Below are 16,187 nucleotides of genomic sequence, written 5' to 3'. Positions count from 1 at the left end.
AAGAATAGTAATTTCAGACTATTGATTTAGAAAAGGGAAGGGTAACAGCTGGTGTCAATCTAGCCTGCATTTATGGTTTTTTAAACACTAGATTTGGAAAGGAGACTTTGAGAGGCTGGAACAGCAGGATTACATCAGACTTCAGAAATTCAAACTCTTAAGCTACAGCTCTGTTCCCTAAATATTCCATTCAGATCCAAAAGCTAACATGCACAGCTTTCCTCTTCAGTACACTCCTCTGAGCTGCCAACAACAAATGTGACAGCAGAGAAGAAAAAGAAAAACAAGATTTTAATTAATTCTAGCTGGTTTATATGTTATTCTACACTTACCTATATATGTATGCATGTTGATGGTACAGAACACATATCTTTGCTTCTATATAGGCTCAGAAGTCACTTAAAATTTTAAGTGAAGGTGGCACCATCTTTGAAAACCTCTTTTTCATGAGTTAAAGGACTGTTTCTTACACTAAATGAGAAAGAATGGTAAATAGTGATGTGAAATGATAGTTTCTAAGTGTGACTTACTGGAGGAAACAGCTATACTACTCCAAATCTTTACAATGAGGCAACTATTGTTTAAGGAGCTTTCTGTTCTGTGATGCAGGAAGATTTCCCTTAATTTCTGCTATCTGTTACTGTTCTGCTATCTGTTTCTCAACTGAGCATTCATTTCAAGCTGAGAAACCAAGCAAACATTCAAAATCAGGAAAATGTATTTTCCATTATCAGTCTATGAATAAAACTCACATGGGAGTAGAAGAGATCAACGAATCCAATTAATGTGTGGTTGATGTAGACTATCAGAGATGTGTAGGTGTCATAAAATTCAAATCAGTGTCTGATGATCCCCCACCAGCAGTCAGATTTACAGAGTAACTACTTCTCTTGATTTAATATCTTACATGAGACTTTACAAGAACAAAACAATATAGAGATGCAAAATCTTTAAGGTGGCTACTAATGATAAACCAACCTTGTTCCAGCCACAGCTCCATCATTCTTTCCTAGCGGTTCATCCAGTTCTACTCCACACCATTCTCCTTTAGCAAAGTCAGTTTCTCCCAAGAAACGCACAACTCCGGCTTTTGTTCCACCAACCTGAAGCAGTAAGACATACAACTGCATTTAATACATTTACAAATGAAAAAGACAAGTAGAGCATAAAAACCTTTCACTATAACCGTGTTCACAAATCACATTAGCGATGGGACCGGTTCTAATTTCAAGCTGCACTGTCTCTTGCCTATGAGTTTGTTTCAGTATGCTGAACAGATCTTCACAGGCAAATTGTTTATAAACACACACTCAAAAAACCCCAAACCAAACCAACCATCCAAAACCAAACCCAAAATCACTTCCCTTGCATTTAGTTCTGCCCAATTTGTTATTCAGGAAGTTTGTCATGACTGAAGGCCACAACTGTAATAGCTGACTTGATATGGCTAGATCAAAAATACGTTTAACAAGACTTAGTACAACCAGTGCACCAACTGCAATAGATTTGTACTAAGGTGCCACACAAATTTCTACCAGCAAACAAAGATATCCAAGAACTGCTTATTTCTCATGCTAATACTGTGAGTAAAGGAAAAGAAATTAAATGAGAAAAAAGTCATTCATGTTTTCTCTATGGAATACTCCAAATAAACTGCATAGTACAGCCCTCTTGCACTTAAAAAAGCTGACACAAATCATGATGCACAGCACTCTGTGAAACTGTAGATGCAAAGAGCTACTGGAATTCTTGAGGAGGGGAGTATCATTCTCTTCATCTTTTGAAACCAACCCCAAACTCACTACTCAGTGGCAGACTAGTTGTTTTCAGATTCATAGTATTAAGTATTTACAGCCATTCCAATACTTGCGAGGTTTGCAAGATACAGCAGGGGAGGGAAAAATTAAATTAAGTGGAGAAGCCAAATGTGCTCAGTGTGGCTGACACTTGCCAGGAAGGGCCACAAGCCAGAACTGCAGGACTCTTGCAGGTCAGCATGACAATATGTTGCGCCCTATTTGTGTGAAAATCTGTTCAGCCTGCATTGACATTATGAAAATAATGAAATGTTAACTGAAAACCCCTTCAAAAGACTCACCAAATTCAACACAGACACATTCTGGGCCATTGGAGTTTGTTTCCACCTTTTTCCAACACACATTATAGAAGGAGAAATATTTTGGAGCCTTGGCAGAGAGCTTGGCTGTAACCTCCTAACACAAATACTGACATTTCCTTTTTATGTACTAAATGAGGATTTAACTTAATTTTCACATTGATGTTCTATTTCTCAAGGGGAACTTCCCAAGATAACTGGAGAACAAGCTGTTTCTTGTGATGTAAATGTAGGTCCACGCTCACAGCTCACTAGATAGTTTATACTAATACCTTTGGGAAGTATTCACACAAGAGGTTAACTGTGGGGAATCTAGGAGGAGAGGACATTATCTTGCATGAAAGCACCAAGCCTCCACAAAGTACTGAGTTAGAGCACAGTAGATGCCACACACGTTGGTGCTCTAGCTTCTGGCTCATCAACTTCCCAGAGCCGACAGTTCTGACAGCAATGCAAGGGCTTAAGCTGATGACTAAGAAAAACCCTAATCCACACAAACCATAGAAAAGCAGGGAAGAATAATTAACTCTTTTTGATATTACTAAAATGAGAACACTAACAGAGACCTTTCATCCATATTTAAGATGGCAGTCCTCTTCTCTCTCATTAGAGGCAGCCTTGAAACAACATTTAATCTGCAGATCACCTCCATATCTTGCTTTAAAGGGCACTGTAGCAAATTATTGCTCTTCATGGAATAAAAATACACAAAGTTTACAGTTATCATGACTCAGCCTAATATAGTAACTAGTAGAACGTTTGGTATTTGGTGTTCTTGGCAGAGAGCAGATAAACTTCCCCTCTCAGAAGACAAGCAGGAGTACTGTCTTGGAAAAAAAGCATCGCAACCAGCCCCAACAGCCACATGGAATTCAGACCTCTGTGGCACTGTGGTGAAGAGGGAATATACAACATTTGATAAAAGTACTTCCTGGAAAGAACAGTCCCTTAAGCTGACACACTGTGTTCACCCTCTGACATAACCTGCTTTTTCAAGAGGATACTGTTAACCAAAGTACAAATGGAAAAAGAAAATGTAACAGAGCATCATGAGAAGAAAACATGCACATAACTCTGCTGCCAGGCCCTGCTGTCTCCTCCAAGTTCTTCTCCTTATTCCTTTTCTATCCAGTTTAGAGGGGGTTTGTTTTTGTTGGTTTTGCTTTTTCTTTTAAAGATAAATTTTGAAGACATCTTCAGGTGAAAAGACTGATTAGTTCTGTGTGCAGTTTCCCTGCTCATTTTTATACTGTTGTTTGCCTGAATATACAGAGTTAAATCAAAAGAGGCTGTAAAGCATCCATTAAAGAAATTAGACAGGAAAGCCAGAACAATGGGCTAGATAAGGGGCATCCCTTCAAAGACAATAGTCAGGTTTGCATAGAAGGATTTCTCAGCTCCTTTCACAGACCTGTTTAGCCAGGCCAAGGAATTTTATTGCAGTTTTGTGGCGTGGTGGGTTGTTTTCTGGTGATGTTTTTGTTGCTTTGGATTTTTTGCGTGGTGGTTGGGTTTTTGTTTGTTTTGTTCATAAATAATGACCAAAGCGCACACACAAAAACTTTCCATCAGGAGGTTAAGTCAGAGAAGAGCTATATGAAGCATAGTAGTGGAAAAAGATAACTCCACGCAAAGACTCTTAGAGACAGGAAAAACTGTTGCAATCAGTTCCCTCCAACTCAAACTGAACAAACCTCTAGAAAAGTAATGCTGTATCTAGAAAACACAAAATTAACTTGGGTGCAGAACAGTCATTCCTTTTTGATTCATATATCTGCCTTCTCATCTTTCATATTTAGGTAAAATATACTATGTTATTTACTGCATACAAATCACAAACTGGGAGACACAATGCAGCAGCAAAGCTCTGGCAATGGCCAGGGCCCATTGGACCTGCTACAGCAATGGCAGTGGACATGCCTGGGACTGAAACCCAAGGCAGGTGGGAGTCAGCAAATGGAGGAATTAATATCCCAAGAACATATGGGGATGCACAACATGAGATCCCCAGGAGAAACAGAACTATGACTAGTCTTGTAACCATGGCACCAGGGTTATTTTAAAACAAGATACAAGGAAGAATGCCAAAATTTTTGTGTGTTTTTTTTCCCCCCTTTCCAATCCTAATCAAGCTTCTTTGAATTTCCAGCTACTACATTTCTGCTTTCTGCAAATATTGAAATGTGTATCCTCACCAACAGCAGGAATCAGAGTAGGCTGTGGTAGTGAAGTGTAGCATTGATGGAGGTCAACATACACAGATTCATTCACTTCTATGCAAAAGTCTTGAGTTTCACAGGCAGGATCAGAATTGCTTTCTAAAGCCTAAATCTACTGAAGCCTTAAAGTCATTCATGGACATTGCCTCAAACAATATATTTATTTCCAGCTACCCTGTGTGTGACAACACACCTACCTTGAGAGCATTTAAGAAAATAATCACTTATTCCCTTGGCTGTGCAACATGAGGTGCTACATACTTTATAGTGTGGGAAAGGCTTTTCAATGCATAGAAGCTGCTGCATATACACAGACTTACACTTAGCTCTCTAGAGGGGAAGAAAGATTAAGACAGCATTACAGTAAATTGTATACACCAATATAAAAATAGACAGGTCCTTTAGCATTTATTTTTAAATTAAAATTTTACTAATGAAAAAATAATTAGAATAATTATACTCAGAGAATTATAGCAAAAAAAATTATAAAACCAACCCTAAACCAAAGAAATCATTGCATGTGCCAGCAGATCTACTTCCTAGCAATGCATAGAGGACTCAAAAACCAAATCCCAGTTTCTGAAAGAAATAGGAAAAAAGTTAACTTAAACTTTCTACAAGTTATATGGAAAAATGGGGCATCACTATCACAGATGGTTTTCCATGACCTTCATTCATGCTAAGGCAGCTCACTAAATAATAGAGCAGAGAGAAGAACTGCCAGATCTTTTTTAAGTCAGTTACCAGACTCAGTGCAGACAAGTTATAAAATATAAAGCAATAATATGCTGGGGAATCTAGGTTAGGCTACAGGTCATCGTGGGGTGAGGAAATCTGCTTGGAATTCACTAGTGTCATGTCAAACATGACAATGGGAAAAGTGATTAAATTCCATGTATCAAATTATAACTAAGCTTACATTAATGTGCTGCAATGTAAAGTCGCAAAATGGGTTTGTAAACGTGCAGCAGATAAAAGCTTCCTGATGAGAGCACATCAGGATGAGGACATCAAACTGAGAACCTTTGTAAAGCCACATTTCGAATGATAAGCAGAAGCAAGAAACAAACAAACCCAGTGTAATCCAAGAAAACGAGAACACAAGATATGGTCTTGAAAATGAGGCTATTTTAACAGCATTCAGTGAAAACGCAGATCTCTCTGAAAAGAGGATAGCCACTGTTTGAACCTTTGTCAGTGCAACAGTATCTCTTACTGAGACTGGCTGAGTTAAAAGGTGAGTAACAATCGTTTTGTCCCTCCTTCTGCCTGAGCATTTAATTCATGGTCACTCCTGAAAAACATTGCTTGGGTATTTCTGTGTTTGTTACACAGACTCAGGTATTTTCCAGAACTATTCAAACCACAGCACCCACAAGATGCAACACTTGAAAATGCAAAAAACATCCAGAACAACCTGAGATCCAGTGATCAGAATCTTCTCTTGCTTCTCAAAATGGAGAACACTCTTTTGCAGCTGGCAAAAGCAATTGTATTTGCCTGATTTATTCACCCATTCAAGGCCAGAGGGAACCATCAGACCATCTCCTCTGGCTCTCCTCAAATAGGTCTTTACATTTCATCCAGTTACATCTGTAATTAACCCTGTAACTGTACTGAGCTAAGCTGTATGTGTTGATGTTTTTAAGAAAGAGGTGCTAGCCATCAGAAAACATACTCCCACTGACAGCCTATTTTCATAGTTAATCACTCCATTGTTAGAAACATATTTAAATTTGAAATAAGACAAATTTGACTGTGGCTTCTAGCCACTGACTCTCATTATGGTTTTATGTGGAAGATTATAGAGCTCTTCACCAATTGGCATTCACCAGGCAGGAACACATGTTTTAAGCAAAATTTACCCTTTGTAAATTTAACAGATTGAATTCTTCAAATTTTTATTGCAAGATAATTTTCTTGCTTGAGTCATTTCACAGCTGTGTTCTGAACTCTCACCATCATTTCCAATAGGCTTTTCAAATAATTAGGGACATAACTACAGAGAGTATTTGAATCCTGACCAAAAGTATGGGCAGCACTGCTTAGAGCACCATGTGTGCCATTGGTACTTCTGCCACATCAACCCACAAACTCCTCTTAGCTACCTTTAGCACTGGATCTTCTCCACTCACTACTCTCTCCAGCAGACAGTTGTCCACTGTTGTTATGCATGTTATGCTCTCATTCTTGGGCTTCTAAACTCTGCCACTGAATGCAAAATGCAACCAACAGCTTGGTCTGCTGAGAGTCTCTGGACTGCTCCATCATATTGTTATTTACCCCTCTGACAGTCCAGAGATATTATGAAGAATGACTTACAATTACTTCCATAGCATGGATCAAAGGGTTAAATAGTATTAACAAGAGATTAGCTCAAAGAAAAACCACACTAATGACCATATCCATGTTTTGAGTTTTCTTCATTAAATCATCTATAGTTTTAAAGAAGGAAGCAAAATGCGTTTGACAAAACTGCCATGCTTTAGTTTGTCAATATCTGGTTCTTCTGCCAGTATTTGCCTGCCTTTTTTATCCTGATACTAGACAGCCTAGCTTCAGCTTTTCCAGATTATCCTATTTCCTTTTAGAAATACCTGCATAACATCCAACACTTGATGAAGGCATGACTAGAAGAGTGCTAGAGTATTTACTAAGCTTTAAATCTGCCTCTCTAATTCAGATTTTGCAAACCAGCAATTCTGTGAGGACAAGGACTAATGATGTCAGTTCTCCCGTGGCACTGGATATTATGGTCAAGTAACTTTGCTATCAAAAAACGCAAGAGCACCTACAGCCATTTCTGTGGAAGGGGACGGTATTTAGACAAGACTATGGGCACGTGGATTCTTTCATCTGCAAAAACCTGTGAAGGCAAGCTGTAGCTTTTCCAAAATCAGTGGTTACATTCTCTGCCTTCTATTGGGCTGTTTCCACTAAAGTTGCAAAAACTTATCTCTGAAACCTCTACATTTCTAGCCAATTTAGCAAGAGCAACAGCAAGGCCCAAGAGTGCAAAAGAGCTAATGTGCAATCAGACATTCACACAGGCACAGTGCTATCATACAACCCTTCACTGCCAGAAGAAAACTGCTTAATAATTAAAAATTATGTGCTGCTGAGGTTTGAGTCATTCAACCAACTCAGTCAGTCACAAAGGAAGCAATACAAACCAAGAAATTTCTTACTATGAAAGCCACATGGGAACTGGCCACTACAAAAAAAGCAAAGGCAGGACTCAGATAAGTAAATAAATAAATTGTTCTTTGGCCCATCCTGTGTTGAAATGAGCAAGGACAACATGTTCCTGGATATCACTCCCCTTGGGGAGGCAGGAGGAGGGGGAAGGAGACAGAGAGTCCTCACAAACTGCACGAACAAACTATTAACAATGCATGTGGAGAAGTTACTTATTGCTGCTGTTGCAGGCCAGTAACTCATGTGCAATTATAAATTAAATAAGAAGCTGCCAAACAGAATGATTCACAGTTAGACAAGACTCACTCCTTGCTATAATAAGATAAATTTAACACGTTATCTGTGAGCAGATAGGTCACAGTATGTCCTGGAAAATGCTTGAAAGTAAAATAAAGCTGTGGTTGCACAGAGAAATCACCCAGAGAATTAATTACAAAGCCACTGGTACTCTGTTCCTCAGCTACTTCCTCATGCATCTATTTCATGCTGCAACCACCACTCTGCAAACTAATCTACACCAAACGTCACAGTATCCAAAATACTGTGCCTAAATATACATACATAAATATAACAACTACTTTCATCCTTGACTTAACATGACAAAGCCATCAAAACACCTCACAATCAACTCAGCTTAAGGATAAATCAAAAGCATGACTGAGCAGTTAAAACACTGTGGTACATTTGCAGCTACAATGAAGGAAGCTCAGGAGGGGACAGCCCGAGCAGAGCACACAAGGATTCAAGCTCTTCTTCCTTTTCTATCCTCCTATGCAATGTGGCAAGTTATTTCTGCCTTGCTTTAACTGTAACAATGCCAATGAATATTTGTTTTTCTAACATTTAAATGCTATTATGGACTTTTAAATAGACTACACCCAGAAGTGCATTTTCTATTCAACATGTTACAGAAACTGGAAATAGAAAACTTAAAAATACCACATGGACAATGCAAGATTATTTCTAAAAGGAGAAATTTGTCTCTACATGTGAAGTTTCTCTCCCTTTTCATTGCCTTTAAGAACCCTGGAATTTAATCAGTGACAGACTTAACGTCATGCTTACTTGAAGGTACCTTACATGGGTGGAAACAAATCTGACAATAATCTCCTATCAGACTTTGCCTATTACATCACTAAAGAACTTAATAAAAAACAATGAAGCAAGAAATAATGGTAGGCAGTGTGAAACAGACCAGAAGCAGCCATTAGATGTTACTCATGCATAGAGAGTAACTTTGCAAAAAGGCCACAGCAGCATGTGCCTGTAAATCTAGTTTGCAACCTTTTGTGAACATATGGACAGAGGCCCAAGTCACGGCTTTACAGCTCAGCTCCAGAAGCATCAGATTTGGCAGACCATGATGGAGCTGTAACTGGTTAAATGAATGAAAGCACTTTAATCCCTTGAGAAGGCTAAGGCCCCTTAGGTTGATAAGATTTCTAGCTATTATTTATTTATTTTAAACACAGCATCTGGTCCCTTCAGGAAAACCCTACAATGTTCTCAAAGCTGCTTCAACTTTTTTAGTAGGTGCAATGGCTGTCACACGAAGTGGGCTTCTCCCTGCGTTTGTTATGGTAGTTTGTGGGCAGGGAGGGTTGTTTGTTTGTTTGTTTGTTGGTTTAAAATCAACTTTGCACTGGGCTCTTATGAAATCACAAACGTTTGCAATAGTAGGGCAAAACAGGTTCTTTGGCTGCAGCTCAAAAACAACTCATAGGAAACACAAACTGGCTTAGCCTGAAAGTTATTTGTTTTCTCAATCTAGTTTAGTACCTAGTGACTTCCACTGGCACAAGAACAGATCACTTTTTGCGTAGGAATTTTTATATTCATAGGAGGTTCAAAACCTGGAACTGCAGCCTCACTTTCATCAGGCAAATCAACTACACTTCTGTAAAAGATCTTACACTCAGTCATTAACCCAATGAAGGCTGGACGAGAGCAAGGAAAGAAGTGTGGATTTCCACATCAACATTTTCTGCTTCACAGAAATGCTCAAATATGAGATCAGGCTGCCCAGAGTTAACATTCTTTCTCTAACAGCTAAATCATATCCAGATTCCAAAACATACTTTAGATGTTAAGAATGGACATTATGGTTGGTACAGCTATGTGAAGCTCTCTTTGCACTGATGACTCCTACTTTGGTTTAGCTATATTATTTTTCCCCTAGGAAAGTTATGCATCAATGCAACAAATGAAAAGCTGAATGAAGAACTGAGTTTGGAAACCACAATTCTTTTAAATATGGACTCTATCACCCTGTATTTTCAACACTCCTACATATAAACATGAAGTATTTCCAAAGACTTGTTAGTGAAAGGAAAATTACTGCTCAGCTTCAAGTCACCTCGACACACATGCTGAATATGGCTCAGATATAGTGGGATTTGAGTGAGGCAGACTTCTTATCAGAGATTTCCAAGGCAAGCAGAGGGCTTTGTGTGCTGCTTTACCCTAATAATCTTTGAGAAGGAGTAAACTGCAAAAAAATCTAAAGGATCTCTCCTTTTGCACTGGAACATCCATTTTGGGGTATAATACTTCAGCTTGTGTATTCACTTCACTTAGCTTGATTTGTTTTCACTCCTCCAGAATCTCAAGAAAGAGAACTTCTAGGAAAACAGGACAATGTGAATTTCTCCATGATTCTTTTATTTCCCTTTTGGACATTGGTGCCTATTATGAGCTATTTTCTGATGCTTGCAACTGGATTTAACAGCCTGGAATGCATCTTCTTCAAGTTGAGGAGAAAAAAAAAAAAGAAGAAGAAAAAAAAGAAAGAAATCAAAAAAGGCAGCTGCAGTTGAATGCAGCAAATCTCAAAGTGTTTTTCTGTAGGCATCCACAAGACAACTCAGCTAACTTATCATGGTCTGTCTGTTTGCATGTTAGTAAAGATTTTTACTTATCTCTCTATATATTTATAATTTTTATATATATATATATATATATATATATATGTATGCATCTTTTGGAAGAATGGGCTTTCTGCCCTCTGAAAAAGCAAGCCTGCTTGCTTTTGCATCTTTTCATCTCCACATCTACTGCACTGTTCAGCACAACCTCACATGAGCTACTTGAAGCAAGCCTGTACTTGAGAATATGCAGGCAATCACCTTTTTTTCCAGTGGAATTTGTCTCTGACAAGCATCTGAATGAGTGTTCCAAATGCATGGTTTGTATTTGAACACTATCCTACTTAATTTTATTTGAATTAGGGAAAGATACTGTAGGGCACCTGTAGCATCCACATAAATAAGGGATATGTACATTAAAAGCTTCATTTCTTATTAAATCTGTATTTAAGACATCAGTTCTCCCACAGAATTTGTGGGGGAGGGATTCCACATATAGGACCATGTGGCATTAAGTAACTCGAAGTGTATGAAGGAATTGTACAACAACTAGAGATCCAAGGAATATGAAAATAAGGTTAGGATACTTTTTTCCATCCACACAAAACAGTAACAGACCATGCACTTAATCTTTAAACATATCTTCAATATTTCTTTATCAGCCTTTAGTCAAACTACCTCCCCTCACCACCACTGGCTATGAACACCTTATGCAGTGATTTGCTGTAACAAAATGCACAAGCCACTGTGAAGAGTTTACAGCTTCTTTTCATGTAGACGAGTACCACTAACATCTCACCAGGAACAGAAAAATACTTCAGCAAAGCTTAACTATTGGGAAATTTCATTTCGTCAAGCCTCAAATGCTTTGAGCCCAACATTTCAGGCTCAGCAAACCAGTGTCAATTTTTTCCATTACACAAATATAAAAGAGGGTGAGCTAAGATATGATTTGGTAAATGCATTTCTCTGGCATTTAAGCAGTTGTCAGAATGGCCTTTTGCTTCTTGATAACCCAGACTGAGCAGAAAAAACCCAAACTGTCTGATTTTGCCTTTTTTTGGTTGAAGGTACCACCCAAAATCAGCCAGGTGGCAACAACAAAACAAGTAATATAATTGAACAGATCAATTCAAGGTAATTGCTATTAAGTGCGTTTAAAAATCTAAGTTAGAGGAAAAAAAGTAATAGCCTGGAACACTGCAGTGGAACACTCCACACCCTGAGACCACACACCAAGATCAACAAAGCTGAGCCACATCTGAAGTCCATTCTGGAAAGTAATCTTAGCTGACGAGCTATGTCTTACCCATCTATGAAACTGCCCCTTAAGGACACACTTTTCCAGTTCAGTATTTTAATAAGCCTCCCAAATGAGCTTTTGTCTATCCTAAGTTCATTGCTCTGCAGATCTGCAGGTCTATGCTGCTAGAGGCTCGCTGTTTTAAGATGTGATTCTCAGCAACTCTTTTCCCTATATAGCCCTAACCATCACAACTCTGCTGCTCCTAAGAACCCCCACAGATTATTCAATAGCAGTCAGTCCAAGCTGCAACACCTGATGAATGTGGGCAGCATTAAGTCACTGGAGTTGGAATGTATTTCAGGCCTGTGACACTACATTTTCACTGAAAGGGGAAATTCTGTGCTGAGGTAGGACTTACAAATTCCATCAAACCTCTCACTGTCTTCCGTAACACATTACTGAGAAATTATTGCTGTCAGCATAAAGAAAGAATAAATGACATGGAGCAGGCCAGTTGCATTTTTGCCTCTGATGGGAGATGGAACGGCTAGACAAGCTACCCTAAGTGACAGGCAGGTCTTTTGCAACAACCAGTGCTAGCTGTGGGCTCCAAGGACAGTTTCCAGCAATTGCTAATAGTTCCATTCCACAGTCCATAGTGCTGGGCAAGAATTCAGCAGCAGAGAAGGAAAAAAGCAATAACAGATAAAAGGATAATTCAGCCAAGCTTACTATTATTTGCAGTAACCTAGCAATTTAAGATATGTACATCTGAATTATCATCAGACATGTTATCAGCAGAGTTTGGGAACTACTACAAAAAATTAGCATAATACTCTAAAGGGTTAAAAACCAGCGGACAAGAATTTAACTTTCCTAATCCCCTGCGTACAGTTTTCTACTGGCATATAAATGACACGTATGCATTACTGACATGCTGTACTAGAAACTGCCCCAAAGCCTCAAACTACAATTTGATGATTCAATTGGAATCCTCCCTATTTCCCTACAGAGGAAGAAGGGAGGATGAAGTACTAAATTTAATCTCTCCTACACAAACAGAATTTGGGACCTTACTAGTATCAAGCTGTGGCAGGATATGCTGCTTCTGTTACTTGCACTAACAAGATACAGGAAAGCACGTCTTCAAAGGCATCACAGAATTTTCCCACAAAGAGGACAGAAGATCTCACAAAGATCCTTGAGAAAAAGGCAGGCAAGTGGTTAAAAACTTGATGCTGACTGGAAGGTGACATGACTCCAGTCTGACAGAAATAGCGAGCAATAAATGGTAAATCTTTGTTTCCATTGCCGCTCCAGGAAACCACATCTCAGCCCAACTCTACATGTCAGCCAGATGCTGCCCTCACTTCACCTTAAGTCTCCTTCATACTTTCTTCAACTTGGTCCCATGTTTTAAGCTGTCTTTACACAAAAAAAGAGGAGTCAAATCCTTCATTTGACTGCAAAGTCATTATCTGGTAGGGCAGTGCAGGACACATAATGAAATGAACTATTTTTTTATCTACATTAAGTTCTTATGCTAATCCCAGAACTGCTTTCTATGCCAGGGCATTCAATCCTGGCCTTGATTTTACCTAAAGGAACTTAAAATAATTATACTTTAAATAAAAGGACACTGTATCCAAAGAACAGCAAGAAAATTCTCCACCTTAATGATACCAGGCAAACAATTAAAAGCTAAAATCAGACCCATTACAGTGATCTGGTGGACAAACATTATTTTGGTTATATCTGAAGTCTACATACATTGCCTTTAAATAAAGAATACAACATAAACAATGCACCATGAGCTTTCTGCCCCTTTTCAAGAACAGGGCAGTGTTTCAAGGCAAAGTTTCCCACTTTTTTAGTATATATAACTTATTTAGTAAATAAGTTACCAAAAATTACCCATGCTGTACTGTGTTGATCCAAATATAAAAGATACACAACATTACTTAAACAACACCCCCCCCCCCCCCAATGTTTAAACTTACAAAACTTAACTCCCTTTTTAAAAGAGTGAAATGATATATCAGCAGAAGCATTTAGGAGTTTGAACTTAGGAAGGGCAGCCAAGTAATGTGGCACATCACCAACAGAACACGTAATTCCTGGGTGATCAGTGGCATTATGTGACTGCTGCTGTTGCTGCCTATCACTACTCAGGGGAACAATCAATTATTGAACTGTTTGCTTTCTAAAGACACAGCCCTGAAGAGAACAAAAGAGCTGCATGGAAATCTCACAAGCTCCTTTTTTATTTAGCATGACATTAGTTCTTGAGTTATGGAAAGGGAAGCTACAAACAAGTAATTGAAGACTGAAGGAAGTATTTTTTAGACACTGTCAAAATGTAATGGATTACAAAATGCCAAATGAACCATTTTACCTTGATAATACAAAAAAATCTTCCTACAGCATGCAAAACTGCATGAGAAGAGCAGAAGGCACCCAGAAGACACCCAATGAGAAAAAAGTTAAGAGCATACAGTTACATTACTTTGACCAGGGAAACAGCAAAAAAGTTTGGAATACCAGCAAATATCTAGCAATTTATCAAAATCAGACTGAGAGGCTGCAGGGGAACCTTACCAGAACTCGATCTCCAATTTTGAGCTCCCTTTCTCCTTTCTTTAGTGATCCAGCTTCAGAGAGATTTGATATAGATTCACTTGCAGTTTTTGAAAGATTACTAATCTGGGAGGGAGTTGAATGTTCCTTAGCAGCAAGTGCAGAAGTTTTTTGGGGAATTCCTGAAGGTGGAAGTGCAGCAGCAGATGAAGACACCACACTAGCAGCTGAGGTGGAAGTTGGTGATGTAGCTCTAGAAGCATGAGCTGTCTGTGTACCATTGGCTTCATCTTCTGTCAGCACTTTTCTTGTCAATTTTGATGGTCTTGTAAATATTCCCCTCAGGGGTTCACACTGAAAATAGCGAACTCCAGCCACAGAGCCATCATTCTTACCAATTGGTTCATCTAGAACAATCCCTGCCCACTGTCCTGGAGCAAACTGGGTTTCACCAAGGAACTGAATAAAGCCAGGCTTGTTTCCATTGACCCAAACACGTTCCCCAACTCTGAAATCATCCACAAACTCTTCATGTGCATCTGTGGTGGTTGTGCTTGAAGTCTTTTCACTGGAAGGTGCTTTTTCTGCTGGAGCTGGAACCAAGCACAGTGAGAAAGCAACAGGAATCAAACACACTAATATTCCAGAGAGCATCATTCCTTAGTTTCAATGTAAAAAACATCTGGAAAAGCATGAATTCTAAAAGGAAGAGCACAATTCCACATTTTCTTACTTATAAAAACACTGTCATCTCTGGAATACAGTAACTGAATAAAATCAAAGGATAGAGGCATTAAATGTATTTTAACATAGGTTTTGGGGGAAACCATGTAAAGATTACAAGTCTTACCTCAAAAACTACCTAATATTTTTTTCAAGGACAAAGTTTCTTCAAGAAAATTGCTTGAACACAAGCAATCATTTATTTACACATCACTCATTTAAATCAGAAATACAAACACAAATACCCTGGTGCCACTAGTAAACATAGTTTACACTCATAGCTTTCAAGGTAGCTTTTGTTAGAATGAATAAGGGAAAAGTTACGATATTTGAATACTCCTTACCAGCTGCCACAGATGCAGGTGCTTTCAGCAGTGTACCCCCATGCTTGATGGTCTTTGAAGGAGCCTTAAGTCCACTTGGTTTTAGCATACTCATCTTGGAATACCAGCGTTAACCCTCTTTGTTAGCAGCAACTATCTTTTTCCAAACATGGATAAAATATATTGTTCTAGTTTTTCCAACTCTGGAATAATCCTGTATACAAAAATTAAACATGAAACAAAAATCAGTGTTTAATCTCCTGCAGAAGAATTGTCTACATATACACAATTTAAGAAATACACAATAAAAGGCACTTTACAATAACAACCAGAAGCATTTCCCAGGACAGCATTTCTAACTCTCCATGTTTGAAGGCCATTTCCTATTAAAAGACACCACGTCTGAACCTACAACATCAAAATAACTCACTTCACAGAATGCTGCTGTATTCTTCTTGAGCTTTAAACTAAAAGGCTATTTTAAGAAAGAAAAACAAAGCCCTTAACAGCATTACTAACATTACACAGATATAACGTCTCTGCACTCCCTGCAGTTTTCAGTCACATCTTTCAAGTGTTGCAATATCCCAGCAAAACCAACTTGAGATTAGAGAAGACTAACTGCAGGAGAAAACAAGAAGCATTTCAGGTTAAAAAGAATAAATCTTTAAAGAGAGATTGGAACTGAAAAAGTAAAATTGATCAAGAGAGTTTAGATGATGACAACTAAAAAGCAAACATCAGCTCACTCAGCTGTATGTGATCTCCCAGATCACAAGATATGCTGGCTCACAGTCCCCACCACAGTGCCCCAGCTACACTCCTCTGGAAAGAGGAGGAGGGACTCTTCCCTGGGTTGCTAGGATAGAGTGCTGCTCTGACTTGGAAGCCAGCTGTAAGCTTTTCAGGGAACTATGTCGT

At 38.6% G+C, this 16,187-nt stretch overlaps 1 protein-coding gene across 9 annotated transcripts in view; it reads right to left on the bottom strand.

Annotated features, from left to right (window-relative positions):
- CLIP1 (CAP-Gly domain containing linker protein 1) overlaps nt 1-16,187 on the bottom strand; it is a 71,515-nt gene that overhangs the window by 43,126 nt on the left and 12,202 nt on the right. For 8 of the 9 annotated variants that reach the window (XM_054172894.1, XM_054172893.1, XM_054172886.1 and 5 more), the window contains exons 2-4: nt 15,288-15,480; nt 14,242-14,813; nt 979-1,103 (exon numbers count right to left, since the gene is read on the bottom strand). In XM_054172894.1, coding sequence (XP_054028869.1) covers nt 979-1,103; nt 14,242-14,813; nt 15,288-15,381 — 791 coding nt within the window. In that variant the 5' untranslated portion in view covers nt 15,382-15,480. Of the gene's footprint in view, nt 1-978; nt 1,104-14,241; nt 14,814-15,287; nt 15,481-15,696; nt 15,960-16,187 lie in introns of those variants that run through there. The other variant, XM_054172887.1, reaches the window with a different exon arrangement.

Source organism: Dryobates pubescens, chromosome 25, assembly GCF_014839835.1.
Source record: "Dryobates pubescens isolate bDryPub1 chromosome 25, bDryPub1.pri, whole genome shotgun sequence".
NCBI lineage: Eukaryota > Metazoa > Chordata > Aves > Piciformes > Picidae > Dryobates > Dryobates pubescens.
Note: the sequence above shows the minus strand (reverse complement) of the source record. Positions and strands in the feature narration are given on the sequence as shown.